This window comes from Empidonax traillii, unplaced genomic scaffold (assembly GCF_003031625.1).
Source record: "Empidonax traillii isolate 1590-97213 ecotype Southwest subspecies unplaced genomic scaffold, ASM303162v1 scaffold3:size4013460, whole genome shotgun sequence".
NCBI classification, from domain to species: domain Eukaryota; kingdom Metazoa; phylum Chordata; class Aves; order Passeriformes; family Tyrannidae; genus Empidonax; species Empidonax traillii.
Genome location: NW_020955196.1, coordinates 1,845,015 through 1,860,125, shown reverse-complemented (window position 1 = coordinate 1,860,125; position 15,111 = coordinate 1,845,015). Strand labels below are relative to the sequence as shown.

The window sequence follows — 15,111 nt, the reverse complement described above, 5'->3', positions numbered from 1 at the left end:
TTCTTCTTTAAGAAAATACTATTGCTAACAACCAGGCTATAAATCCAACTACATTTACTGATTTCCAATATATTCTTAACTTCTGAACACATAGTGAATTTACTTACTGAACTAAAGTGCAAGTAGAAATAGTTAAATATCCTGAACATTTTCTGTTGAAGCTGAGAATAAAGTCAAGTTCAATAACAAAAGTAAGGCAAAAGTTCCATTCTATGTCATCTTTCAGTAATTTCCTTTTTTAACTGAATCCTAAATAACTAACACTTAATGCTTAGAGGAATCTATTCTATATACTTCAATGGGACTTTTCAGATTCTCTTTCTCTTTAAAATATGTGGTCACCTCAATATTAGTAAATAAATAAATTCAAAGTGTCTCAGGCTTAGTTTCAAATAAGAGAAGTGTTTTATTTTTGTCTTTAACTTCACAGTTCAAGTATTATAACCCCATGATTTTAACAGTGCTGTCCCTTCCACAAAAGTCCTCAAGTACTCAGCTTTCAACATTTAATTATAAAACTACTCATCACTGAGGAAACTAATTAACAGTATTTTTTAGAAAATAAAATATTTTGCCATTATAAGAAAACTTTCAGAATAAGTTGTTTAGACAAAAAATACATCAGGTATTTTCAAAAAAAAAAAAGTATCTGCTGCTGTACAAAGTGGAGGAAAATACTGGTGGCACCTCCGTTGTAACATGTTTAAGAAACGGTAAAAAAATCACTGCGCAACAGCTGAGAGATAAGTGAGATGTGAGAAACAAGTGAGAGAAACATCCCTATAGACACCACGGTCAGAGAAGGAGGGGGAGAAGGAGGTGGTCCAGGCAGCAGAGCAGAGATTCCCCTGGAGACCATGGTGAGGCAGGCTGTCCCCCTGCAGCCCATGGGGCCCACAGCAGAACAGATATCCATCCCACTTACAACTTGTGGGATGGTGTATCAGGCTGCTCTGCCTAAGTGGGAGTAACTAGCTTGAACTTCACCCTATTTGCAAAAGTTATCAGTGGTACATGGAAAAGGGGGTCATGCTGCTTTTGGTGTTGAAGGATGCTAAGACCAGCCTGAGTCATCAATTCCAAAGTTAAACATTCTGAGGAAGAACAATGTTACCTGACAGGAACTGGCACCAGTGAGGATGTGGTGTACAAAGCACCTGATAAAGGAACAAACAACTGATCCTACTGATAACTTATCTAAAGCTGCTGAGCTGACACAGCTGGCTTGGAGACATCTGACTGACAGTCAGTGACTCTATACCATAAAAGCCCAGTCCCACTTTTTAACAGCAGGGGCTCCAAACACACCCCTTCTAGAAGTACGTGTGTAGATTTCTCTCCTGGGTGTGGACACCCCTCAAGGTTACTCCTGGACACTGAGCGAGACACTTGCCCAAACCCATTGCTCCTGAGTAATTTTTTTGCTAGCTTTAATATCATTGCTTCATTATTGTTTCAATAAATACCGCACTGTAGTATTAGTTATATCTATACTATGTGCTAAAAAATTCTGATTAATGTTTTTTTAGTCTAATTATTATAATTATCATAATCCATTTAAATAAATAATTTATATTAATAATATAAACATATTTCTTTTGCTATCCTTAATCTAGGGGGACAAAGTTGTATAAAGGTTCGATTACACGTATATAATTCCTTTAAGCATAAACTATTAACTAAGTCTGGGGCTAAGATTGGATCCAGCTGCACTCAGACTCCTCTCTGAGGAGTTTAGAAAACAAGTGGGTCCTTTCTGCACCTCACGACACAACAGGAGTGTCTCCCTGGTAAACCTTGTTCAAAGCTTCCATTCTGCCCATGACAGAAGGGCCCACACTGGAGTAGTTAGGGAAGGGCTGCAACCCAGCAGAACCATCCAAGCTGGCAAGAGGAACAGTGTGAGGAGGAAGGAGCAGCAGAGACAAACTGTAATGGAATGATCGCAGCCCCCATTCCCTATCCCACTGCACTTCTCAGGGGAAGGAGGCAGCAGATTGCAAAGGAAGTGGAGCCTGGGAAGATGGAATGAGGGCATGGGAAAGGTGTTTTTACTTTTGTTTTTGTTCCTTACTTATCCTAAGTTGAATCTGTATGCACATGACAGTAATTGTTGAGCAATCTCCCTACACTCTCTCAACTCACAAGCTTTGTCACCTTTATTTTTCCCCCTGTCCTCCTGAGGAAGGGGAGTGAGAGCAGCTTGGTGGGTTCTTGCAGCTAGCCAAAGTTAACCCACCACAGAAAATATACCTGAGTAGATGAGCTTTTCTTCATCAGTGAGAACATGCATTTTAAAAGTCAGGATACAGTTTGTTTGAAATTAAGAATTTCAAGACAAAAACACTGATTATTGTAAATTTTTCACTGAAATTCAAGCAAGTAAGACATGTAATATTCATCTAATTTCTGGGCATTTCACTACACTACTCTTCACTGAACCTTACTGAAAATATTCCATTTTGTTTGAAAGGCAAACCTTTTCGGTCAAGTACATTTAGTGTCACTCATCATGACTGACAGTTCTGTTTTGGTAGACTGGAGAGACAGGCAGAGCAATATCCTCTGAAATTCAGCAAAGGCAAATGCAGGATTCTGCATCTGGGGAGGAATAGCCCCACGCACCAGCACAGGCTGGGGGCTGACCTGATGTGAAGCAGCTCTGCGGAGTATGTGGGGATCCTGGTGGACAACAAGGTGTCCATGAGCTAGCAGTGTGTTCTTGTGGCCAAGCACGCCAATGGTACCCTGGGGTTCATTAGGAAGAGCACTGCCAGCAGGAAGAGGGAGATAATCCAGCTCCTCTGCTCAGCCCTGGTGAAGGCTCATCTAGAGTGCTGGATGCAGTTCTGGGCTCTTTAGGACAAGAGAGACATGGAGCTCCTGGAGCAAATACATTGGAGGGCTATGAAGATGAGGGGATTGCAGCATCTCTCTTACATAGAAAAACAGAGGGAACTAGGCCTGTTCAGCCTTGAGAAGACTGAGAGGGGATCTTATCAATGATTTTTGTTTCAGCAGACTAATACACTTGGGTGTATGCTATATATTTGTTTGCAGTTTGATGATAGAGTTCTGTCCTCTTAACTAATGAAGAATGTCAGAAGTTATTCATGTGCATCAAGAGGGTTAGAACAATGAGAAATCATAAAGGTAACGGTCAAGATATCCTTAATGTTTCCCCCTTACCACATGGGGAAAACCCCCCCACAAGCAAACAAACAAACAAACAAATCAATTTGAATACAGTGTACTTACCATTTTGGCATAATATGCGTTCATTCCATCAGCATATTGGAGCAAAGCTTGGAATTGATTGTTCTTAATGAACATGATAATCTTCAAGACATATCCAAATTTAGAGAAAATCTGTTAAGGAAAAAACATGGACTTTTAGACCCAATGAATAATTCACGCACTTTAAAAACTAGCATTTAATATTTCAAATAAACTTCTGAAAAGTATTTCTGTTCTGAGAGCTAAACAAAAATTGAGTGAACTCAGAATTTTGTTTCAGTTAAAAAAAAAATATTTAAAAAAGAGGCTACAAGAGATGGGAAAGAAGGATAAAACTTCCTAAAAGATTTAGCAATAACGGATCAACAAAGAGCAGGGAAGGAAAGCCCAAACAGTCCCAAGTCTTGGAATCATAGAATCTGCTGGAGTTGGAACGGACCCATAAGGATAATTGAGTCCAACCCATGTTTCTACACAGGACTCCCCAACAATCACATCATGTGCCTGAAAACATTGTTCAAATGCTGCACCCACTGAATAACATGGTTATTCAGCTGTGGGCTGGACATTTTGTTCCAGAAGTGTCCTGTGAGAGACAGTACCAAAAGCTTTGCTGAAATCCAAAAAGATTACATCAGCTGACTTCCCTTGATCAACCAGGTGGGTCACGTTGTAGAAGGAAATCAGGTTTGATTTCCTTCAGGACTTCCCTCTCATGAAGCCATGCTGGCTGTGACCAATGACTGCACTGTCCACCAGGTGTCTCTCAATATCTCCCAGAATAATCTTTTCCATGAGTTCACCACACACTGAAGTGAGACTGACAGGCCTATCATTTCCAGGGTCCACCTTTTTGCCTTTTTTGAAAAATCGAGAGAACATTGAGCTTCCAGTCATCTGGGACCTCTCTGGATTCCCAAGACAGCTTAAAAATCATCAAGAGAGCTTTGCAATGACATCAGCAGCTTTTTGAGGATTCTGGGATGAATCCCATCAGGACTCGTAGATTTGTAGGCATCCAGCTGGAGCAGCAGATCCCACACAATTTCAGGGTCAACTGGGAGTTGATCATTCTCACAGTCACGGTCCTCCAGGTCAGGACACTGAGACCCCCCTGGTCCATCATCCGTGTGGAAGACAGAGGCAAAGAAAGCATTAAACACCTCTGCCTTGTCGATGTCCCTGTTTGTGTGGGGACCATCCTCATCCTGTAACAGTGATGATATTTCTATACTGGTTTTGCCATTAACATACTTGGAAAAATTTCTTTCTATTGTTTTCACATTTCTGGCAGCTTCAACTCCAGTTTAGCTTCGGCTGCATGAATTTTCTACCTACAGTGGCAAACAGCATCTCTGCATTCTTCCAGTGTCCCCTGACCTTGCTTCCACTGGGCACACACCTTCCTTTTTTGCCTTATTTCTGAGAGAAGATCCTGTCTCAGCCAAACTGGCCTTTGGCCTCCCTTGCTTTTCTGACATTTGGGAATTGCTGCTCCCGTGCCCTTAGGGAGTGATGTTTAAAAAGTGACTGGCACTGATGGATCCCAGCACGTGCAAAAACATTTTCCCAGAGCACACTTTACTCTGTAATTCTCTGAACAGCCTGAAGTCTGCTCTCCTCGTGTCCACAGCTGAGGTTTTCCTGGCACTTCTTCTGTCAGCAGATATTTTAAACTTGATCACTTCACAGTCTCTGTGGCCAAGACAGCCACCAATCTCCACCTTGCTCAATGAGATCTGCTCTGTGGATAAGCAGCAGATCAAGGAGGGTGTCTTTCCAAGTTGACTCTCTTAGGACCTGTTCCATAAAACTGTCATCCAGGTTTTTCAGGAGCCTTCTGGCCCAGGTTGCACCAGCTGTGTGATGCTCCCAGTTGTTTCTGGCAGGCTGAAGTCCCCTGTAGGGACAAGGGCAGTTGACTTGAAGGTGTTCCTTAGTTCCTCAAAGAATAATTCATTGCTGTCACCGTCCTGGCTGGGAGGTCTATAGCAGACTCCCACAGTGACATCTGCATTATTTGTTTGTCCCTTGATTCTTACCCAGAGGCTCTCACTGTGCCATTGCCAGCTGTGAGCTCCACACATCCTAACCCTTCTGGTACACACAGTGCCACCCCTCTGCCTCTTCTGCCCGGCCTATCCCTCCTGAAGAGCCTGTAACTGTCCAACAGGGCATTCCAGTCACAGGGCTCATCCCACCAGGTTTCCCTTATGCCAATGATGTCAAATCTCTGGGACTGGGCCAAAGCTTCGAGCTCCTCTGGTCTGCTCCTCACGCTGCGTGCACTGGTATAGAAACATTCCAGGTGTGGCACACTGCAGCCAACACCTCATGAAGCAGATTGACAGACCCCATTAATGCCCATTTCCTCAAGTTTTGGCACACCATCCCATTGCTCATCACTGGCAAGTGTGGTATTTCCCCCTTCCACCTTCCCAGCTAGTTTAAAGCTCTGTCAATGAGCCCCACTAGTTCCTGAGCTAGAACTCTTTTTGGCCTCTGAGATAGGTGCATCCCATCAGGTGTCAGTAGACCAGGTGTTGAATAGATCATCCCACAGGCAAAAAACCCAAAATTTTTCCAGTTACGCCAGCCTGGGAGCCATGCACTGAGCTGCCTATTCCTATCAACATTATTCCTTGTTTCTGGAAGTCAGCTGAAATGGGAACTGCAAATTGCCTTTCAAGGTGTTCACCTTTACATTCTGTACTTCAAACAAAGTCTGCAAATTTCTTAGCTAAAAATACAACTTAAATAGGTGATGTGCTTACAAAGATCCATTCTCCAAACTGGAAGACAAAGAGGAAAGAAGCAAGACAAAGACCTAGACTGGAACCCACCCACATACATTACTATCAAATGGTATTTGATTTATGGCAAATGCAAACATTACAGAAAAATTTTAAAGGATGAAATTAAATATATATACACTCAAAATGAGAGTGTGCACTACATAGAAGCGTCTATACAGAAGCAAAGGCACAAGGAGCGAGGACAAAATTAAAGCTAGGATGTATCATGCAAGTACAGAAAAATTATGTCCAAATTAACAGTCAAAGAGGAAAGGTGAGCTTGGGAAATACTAACAGTTTTGTAACAAACTGTTAGAATCAATGCAAAGTCAGGAAAGCAGAAATCCCTGAGAAGTATTAAACCTGCAATGGAAAGAAAGGCCATAGATAAGGATAACTATCTTTTGCCAGCCTAGAATCATGGGTCCAAGACCAGTGTCCCAACCCTTTGTGCCCAGTTTTTCATCCCTCAGAAACAAGATTTTAATGCTGCACTCATAATTTTGTCATAGGAAATGCAGCAGAAACCCTTCCACAGCTATTTAAAATTAGCCATTGATTTCCTGTTGATAAAGCACTTCCTCTTAAGAAAGGCCAAAACGAAGCTTCGCAGCATATGTTTTTCCATGGTTATTCAGAAGACTAAATATTTTTAAGGTAATGAAATTCAATGCACTCCTGCTTGGTTGTACACCTAAATACACTGTATGTATCAATTTTGTTTCTGCACAGCTAAAACTATATTCTGTTGCTTATGATAAACATTTTAAGGCAAATTGTGGTTTAAAAAGTTAATTTCTTAACAAGCAGTTATAACTTACAAAATACAACTGAAGTTTTGGATGACAGCTTGCCTACTAGTGTTCCATAAGATGCTATACTTGACAGTGAAAATTTTCATTTGCGTTAACCCTATCACACTTAATGCAATGTTAGATTGTAGCTACCGGGCACAAAGTGCTGCTTTAATTAGAGGAGATTGCCCCCTGATAAGAACTGCAAATAAGATCTCTTTTCAAACATTGCTAAATTTCATAGACCTATTGCAAAAGTAGTTCAGTGAGGGTCACTGGGCAATTCAGAGACTGAAAATATCATCCTACTGTGCTGAAGTAAACTTTAATGATATTAAACCAACATGAATTTCCTCTTTGCTGTTGTACTGTTAAAACTAGTACAGTTCCCATAACCACAGAATCTTTTTCTCAAATTATTCTGAGGGCACTAATAATCCTAAGCGGTTGACACAGTATTTATACAAGTTCAGTAAAGAGTGAACAACACTCAAAAAAAGTTTAGATCAGGTAAACTGCTACATCAAAGTGACAATTACTATACTAGTTAATGAGTATCATGGTGGGGAGAAACAGAGTAAGAGAAAATGTTAAGAGATAAGAAGAAAAATAAATTGTTGCTAACAATCATCTATTGTTTGACATCATAGCAGAGCAGGAAAAAATCTTCCAGGACTGCAGATTCTTGTAAAATCATCCCAATTATTTTAAATCACATTAGTTAAGAAACTCCTACTTGGGTCATGTTTTTTCCTGTATAAATCTAGTAGTAATTACAAAAGCTTTGCAGTATCTTTAAAAACATCAACAAATCCTTTGGTCACAAATAAGTGTTCTCAAAGTTACTGTTTTTAAACTTGGAGCTCTCAATAGCATGATGCAAATACCTAGCAGAAATTAAAGTAATGTCTTTCATAGCTAGAGTCTACCACTATTCAGGGCTTTCAGAGGTAGTTAAACGTCATTCTAAGAGTTCATGAACAATCAGAAACATTTGTCAAAGCAACTTGCATATTACATCCCTTGCATTGAATTATAAAAGGGAATATGAACCCCTAAAATATAATGCACTCTCTGTACTGAGTAACTCCTGTAGTTTGCTAAAATACAGATCCACAAGTTCATAACAATCAGTATTTCACTAGTTCATCATAGGGGCATAAATCAGAAGTAACAGTTCAAGTTCATTGATGCTTCCACAGAAAGGAAATAAGGTAAAAAAACCAAAATGAAAAACAGGGTACAGAAGCTTTGTTTACTGGAATTTCATTTGTGCAGAACTATTTTAAACCTAGATCTCTATTTGCAAGAATTAATTTTAAAGTAGCAGTCCTCACTCAAAAGATTAAGGATCCACAGGTACTTAAAAAAATAAATTCATGGATTTACAATAGTAATATTGGAACAGATTGTAATTTATTTTTTTTTAAGCAATCCTCATTACCTGATACAGCATTTCTAAAGTGATAGTGTAAAAAGCATTTTCAACAACGATTCGAAGAACAGAACCTTGACCTGGAAGGAGTCCACCTTCACCACCAAGAGCACCTGCAATAGCCACACTTCCATGCTGCACAGTATTCACACCCTGCAGTGCAGCCTGGGGTCTCTGAAATTTCAGCATAGCAGAAAGCACAATTAATTTACATACAGATTATCATACTGAAACAAAGTTCTCTTAAAAGAAAAGTACATAAAATTCAACGACAAAAAACACACAGTTCCTTCATATGATTGTTGATTCAAATCCCACATTAATAAGGGTAAATTGTACCTCTTCCTCTCTATGCCCCTCCCCTACAACTGATCAGTGTAACTCACAAAATTACAACTATTTTTTTAGTTAAATTGTTACTACTTTATAATGTCATATAACCACAATTTTGCTTTGATTCAGTAAAGCTTTGCCATTCTAGAAATTTTTCCAGCAATATTGTTGATGACAGTATTGATCATAATATTTTAATAGACTAACAATGAGTCAATGCCCATAAAACTATTTGCTCTGCTTTACTAGGATTTCATTCTCTTCAGGAACTGAGATTTGCTGGGGATAAGCTTAAAGGTATATACCTGCTCTTCTTTCAGAGCCAAGTTATCAACCACTCCTCAAACTGGAGTTTTGTCTCTACACTTGTTTTTCATGGCCTTCAAACCTCCTCTGAGTAGCAGTACTATGCAGAGATGTTCCTTTCCAAATATAATGCTGTGACTTGAAACCATGTCTCAGCTACACCATTTTCTTGGGAGACAGACTAAACAGGGTGCAGATGTTCCCTAGTTTCAGAAAAAATAAAACCCTACAAATTAATCTGTACTTCAGGCCTGAGCCTAGACACTAGGATAATAACATAGTGTTCAGCTGCACTGCTAAGGTATGAAACTCAAACATAAGAACCATAAGTGCCACCCCCTCATTTTTAAAAGTAGACAGTATTTTTATAGAAGAAAGCAAGTGCCATGCACCAAGTTAAAAATAGTCAGAAAGAGATAAAAGGAATCTTATTTGCAAATATATGTATGATTACATTTGGCTGTTACACAAACCACACCCTTAAAAGAAAACAAGCTTGCTGTTTGTTTTTGCAGATAACAAATCAATCCAACAATCTTGGATGAGGAAAGAGTCAAATAACATTTACCAGATGACAAGCTTACAAGACTTCAGTGTCTTTTGAGTGAGCACAAATTAAAAATGAGCAATGATTTATGGCCCTATCACTACTTGCAATATTCTTACAGAAAACAAAATCTTGATATACACATTGCAGAATATAACTTGGGTAACTAAAGGGGAAGTCAATTAAAAATCATCCAGGAATCCAAAAATCTAAACAGATTTCAACCATAGTATGATGGTTTGTATACTCTGATCTTATTGTGCAAAGAGTATTTTCATGCTTAGAGATTAGGTATAAATAGCTCATCTGCATTTTTCAATTCATGTTCTTAAGAAATCAATTTCAGAACTACAAGGAAGAAATTAATTCTGGTGCTTGGCATGTCTATCAGGCTGCTTTCCAGCTGGTTAGCCACCACTGTAAAGTGGCACCTGAGGTTAATCTTCAGGTGCAGCAGCTGGCATTTCCCTTTGTTGAACTTTATGAGGTTCCTCCTGCCAGTCCATTTCTCCAGCTTTTCAAGATCCCTCTGAATGACAGGACACATTTCATGTGTCAACTACTCTTCCTAGGTCTGTGTTGTCAGTGATCGTGCTGAGCATGTTCCCCATCCCATCAATCAAGGGATTAATGAAGATGCTAAACAGTACTGGACAAAGTATCAACCCCTAGGGCACTCTACTAGAGACTCGACCTCAGCTAAACTTCATGCTACTTCAGAACCATTTTACCCTTTCAAATCACCTCACCATCTTCTTAACAAGACTGCATTTAATCAGTTTAGCTATTGGGATGTTATTGGAAACAATGCTGAAATTCTTGCCAAAGTCAAGATAAACAATATCCACTGCTTTCCTCTCATCCACTAAACCTGTCATCTCATCATAGAAGAACATCATATTTGTCAGATGTTATACCCTTTATAAAAACCCATGCTGACTTTCCCTAACCCCCTTCTTCTCCTTAGAACATTTGGAGATGGTTTCCAGGATGAGTTGCTTCATTCCCTTCCCAAGAACTGACATCAGGCTGATCAGCCAGCGGTTCCCTGGTTCTTCCTTGTTGTCCTTCGTTAAGATAGGAGAGATATTTTCCTTTTTCCTAGTCCTCTGGAACCTCTTTCAACTTCCACGACATTACAAGACTATAAGAGTGGCATTGCAATGACATCAACAAGCTCCCTCAGCACTCACAACTCTATCTCTTCAGGGTGAAAGACTTTTTGCCTATCACATTAATTTAAATGTTCCCTAGTGAGATTCTTCTCTATTTCTTTCATTAAGACTTTCCTGCTGTTCTCAATTGCTTGGTAATCCCAAGGGTAAGTCTTAAACACTAAAAGCTGGAGATGGCATCCAGAACTTCAGACTTTTCCATGTCCTTTGTCACCAGGGTCCCTACTCCCATTCAGCAGCAGTCCCACATATTCCAAAAAAATTTTATTTCTACTGCTGATACACTTTGAGAAGCCGTACTTGCTGCTTTTCACACCATTCACCAGAGACAACTCCATGTGGTCTTTGACTTTCCTAACCACACCCCTGCATGTTCAGATAATGCTCTGTCATTCTCCTGGGGCACCTGTCCATGATTCTAACTTTTCTATACTTCTCCTTTATGTTTAAGTTCAATCAGGAGCATCTTGTTGATCCAGGCAGTCTTCTTGCCACCCTCACTTGGTTTCTTACTCATCAGGATAAACAATTTTTGAGCTTGAGCTTCTCCACAGTAATTTTACAGATATTGAAAAGTCCCTGCCTGAAAGAAGTTACTACTTAAATAAAAAGACAGATATTATATATATCAGAACTTGACTTCTGGTGGGAAAAGTAGTGTCTTTATTCACTAATGTTGTGGTTCAACCCTGGTAGGTAGTGAAGTGCCACAGCTGCTCAATCACCGTCCCCCAGCAGAATGGGGAAGACAATTGGAAGAGTGAAAGTGAGAAAATCGATGGGCTGGGTTACAGATAGTTTAACAGTTAAAGCAAAAGTTGCACATGTAAGCAAGGCAAAATAAGGAACTCCTTTATTATTTCCCATTGGCAGAAAGGTGTTCAGACATTATGGTTTCACTGAATGTAACAATTACTTGGAAAGGAAAAGAAACTCAGATCATCCCCCCTTCCTCATGATTCCCCCAGCTTTCAATGCTGAGCACAATATCATATGGTGGGGGATATCCCTTGGGTCAATTGAGATCAGCTGTCCCAGCTGAGTCCTCTCCCAACTTCTTTTGCACTCAGCTGGCAGGGCAATATGAAAAGCCAAGAGGCCTTGATACTTTGTGTCACAATCTGCTACAAGGAAAATAAACTCTCTTCTAGCCAAAACCAATACACCATCCCGCTAAACAGAAATATTATACTTACAGCCTGATTATGTTGATTTTCAGTCTTAAGTTCTTTGTAATTGGAATACTGAATATAAACTGGTTGACTGTGGAGGTGAGGTATGGAAAGACTATAGTAGTTCACCACAGAAACAGCAGCTTCTATAGAAGCCATTTCCAAAAACGCCTGTAACCAATACATACTTTACTTCAGTGCTGGTTTTGTTTACAGAAGAGAACAAAGCATCAAAACATCGTTTTTTACCAATTCCACTCTCACTAGAAAAAGATGATATGAAAGTATACTACTTGTTTACTCAGCATTAAAATGCACTTGTGTGTGCATGTTTACAGGGTTTTGTGGGTTTTCTCATAAAGCTTTACATTGTAAGTACATCAAGTCCTTAAAGAGGTAGAGTAAGTATGACATATGAAAAGCAACATTGCTAAAAATACCACACTGCTAATGAATTTATTAGATTCGTGAATCCAGGCATTATTACCTAACTAGCAGATACACATACTGTTTGAAAAAGTAGGAATAAGACACTAAACATCTATCAGTTTATGCATCATATTAACCCAGATGAGCTCCAGACAATATTTTGAATGAATGCCTATTATTTTTAGGATCTCAGTGTTTATTCATGGTGTGAACTATTCTGTCACATCTAATAGAATTAAAAAGATGTTAAAAAATTAACAGGCATGTTAGTAACTTAATCAGGGAGGCTACTTCAAGACATACGTCTACATCAATAGAGACAATATAGTTATCATCCATACGTTCTTACCTAAAGTGGATATAACGTTTAGCGACATTAACAAGTTTCTAGATCATTATTTAATTCAAAGAACTTAAAATAAATTTCATAACATCCTTTCACATTTGAAAATATGAAAATCTTAAGCTTTCAATGAAATATTTAGACATTGTTGCAACACAACACCTAAACATGAACCACATCTTCAGCCTTGCCCTTGTAATTGAAACATTGAAAATTACATACCTGACCTTTTCCTTTTAGCATCAAGAAATTGGTTACTTTGCCAAAAGGGAGGCCTAATGCAATGACTTCTGATCCAGTAGCACCACTTGGAATTTGACGAATATGAAGAACACGTGAAGGGAAACGTGACAATTTGCCTCCTTTGACTTTTTTCTTCTCATTGTCTAAAATATTTTGGGGAAGAGACAGACAAGCAAACAAGGTAAGTTTATTGCACAGTGTAGACACCAAAACCTAAAAGAGAGAAACTGCTGCCTCAGCACTGACATTGACTTAGATATAGGTCTTTGAATCTTAAGACAAGATAGTTCATACATAACCACAGTACACTGTAAGAAGACCTCATCAGCTACTCCAAATATCAACAGCAATGGAAAGGTGTATTGTGTTTGGCTTTGGTTTGGGTTTGCTTATTTTCTTCTGGTTTGAGGTTTTTTTAAAATTCTTACAGACACAGAGGCCACTAACTTCTTCCCAAATGCCCATTTAAGATATTTACAAAGTTGCACAGAATAGGGGTTAGCCAAAACTGAGATGTAATATATTACATTTTTTTAATCGCTAACTTATCTTCCTGCAGCTGAGGTGTAAACTCAAAAGGTCTTTATTTATTTTATTATTATTTATTATTTTAAGCTTTAAAAAGTCTTTGAAAAGGATGAATTCCATACATAGAATGAATTCCACACAAACTCTAGAGTTTTCTACTTTGGTTTGGATCCTGTAACAGGTAAGTGACCAATGATTACATTTCAAGGAGATGGCTCAGAGTTCTTGAGAGCCCTTTTACACAAAACACCACATATGGAAGAGGCATACTGTTCTAGAAGCAATTGTGATGAAGGAAAGAGAGACAGTCTTAACACCTGATGTCTTGAATTTAGCTTTCCAATGAGAACAACAAAAGAAGAAGAAATATCTGTATGAGCTTTAGAAGAAACTTCAGATTTTGCTATAGGTTTTGAGTACAGTCTAAGGCTCAGAAGTGGTTTACACAAGTCATTCTGTATTACAGATGGTTCTCCCAAGTTCGATGATCTCAGCCCCAACCACGGCACACTTACAAGCCAAGTTAACAATTTCCCCTCTTGCAAAACAGAAATGGTTATGCATTGATTTTTCTATCAAGAAATTTTATAGGGCTTCATGTACTCTATATGCATTCTGAAAAATTTGAATATCTGGTACATTTGTTGGGGATGAGACTAAAACAAACGTGAATATATTAAACACTTATCAGTACCAAGCCATGACAGGATATATTACTAATAAAGTCTAACAACCCCTTCTCTTTTTTTTACTTTTCAGGTTCAAAATGGACAAGATGTCCTTGACTTCACTAAGTTAACTTGACTTAAAGTTAAATTATGCAGCCATTGGTCATTAATTCTTCAAGACCACCTATGCTAGAACCACTGAAGGAAGCAGTTTCTAGCTTTCTCTCCATTTCTTGTCCTACCTAAAACTATGGGTAGACATATACACTTGCTGCCTCTTTCTCAACACATGCAGAGGGCAGAGCATAAGTTTCTTCACATGGTAGTATAGTTTAACATGCCTGGAGAAACATGTGGCTGTGGTTTCACACTGAGCCATCACATAGCTTTAATGGACATAGTTTCCTTACCTGCATCTGTCTATCCAACTTCCCACCATCTCTCAACAAAACCCCATTCTGCTGGTTTTGCACTACATACCTGAACAGTAACCTGTGCCAAATCTAGAAAACATCTAATCAGGAGAAAAAAAATGTTGTTTGTTGGGGTTTTTTTACTGCTTTCCTTGCAAAAACATTACCATTCATCTCAACCCATGGATAGATTGCCTGGGGACAAGAACTGGCAGAAAACATCTGAAACCAAATCACAGGACTGTCTGTGCTGCTCCTCAAGAAGTTCTAGAGGTAGTGTAGAAAGCAAGAAAAAGAACAGCAAGGAGCATCAGCTGAACTTTTTATCATGAATCCACATAATGTGCCTTATGTTCCACCAAACTGAGATGGGTGTCTTTGTAATCCTGACAGCACTGAAATACTTCAAAACAAATTCCTTTCAAGCACTCAACTACAGGAAAATTGAATAGGCACTTAACAGTCCGTATAGAAGGTATCTGATTGATCGTGTTTATAGAAAACAGGTTTGTTTTTTTCCTCCATTTCAACCGATCATTTTTGGAGCTCCTCAATAATGTCATGGAATTGGGAAGGTTCACGTGCTGGTACTGTTGGGAGTCAGATTACAGTTCAGTCTTGGTAAGGATGCTTATGGTGACAATAAAGAATACAACACCACCACCACCACCACCCACCCACCCACCCACCCAC

General features: G+C 39.1%; 1 protein-coding gene and 1 long non-coding RNA gene across 6 annotated transcripts in view; one reads left to right on the top strand and one right to left on the bottom strand.

Moving 5' to 3' along the window:
- The window catches only part of PTBP3 (polypyrimidine tract binding protein 3), a 54,621-nt gene that overhangs the window by 26,332 nt on the left and 13,178 nt on the right, over window positions 1-15,111 (bottom strand). For all 5 annotated transcript variants that reach the window (XM_027908916.1, XM_027908830.1, XM_027908993.1 and 2 more), the window contains exons 4-7: window positions 12,789-12,952; window positions 11,819-11,965; window positions 8,271-8,435; window positions 3,259-3,369 (exon numbers count right to left, since the gene is read on the bottom strand). In XM_027908916.1, coding sequence (XP_027764717.1) covers window positions 3,259-3,369; window positions 8,271-8,435; window positions 11,819-11,965; window positions 12,789-12,952 — 587 coding nt within the window. The remainder of the gene's footprint in view (window positions 1-3,258; window positions 3,370-8,270; window positions 8,436-11,818; window positions 11,966-12,788; window positions 12,953-15,111) is intronic.
- LOC114071281 lies at window positions 1,814-12,912 on the top strand. The gene is made up of 3 exons (XR_003574017.1): window positions 1,814-1,899; window positions 2,185-2,300; window positions 12,807-12,912. It is a non-coding gene; the product is annotated as an uncharacterized LOC114071281 (long non-coding RNA).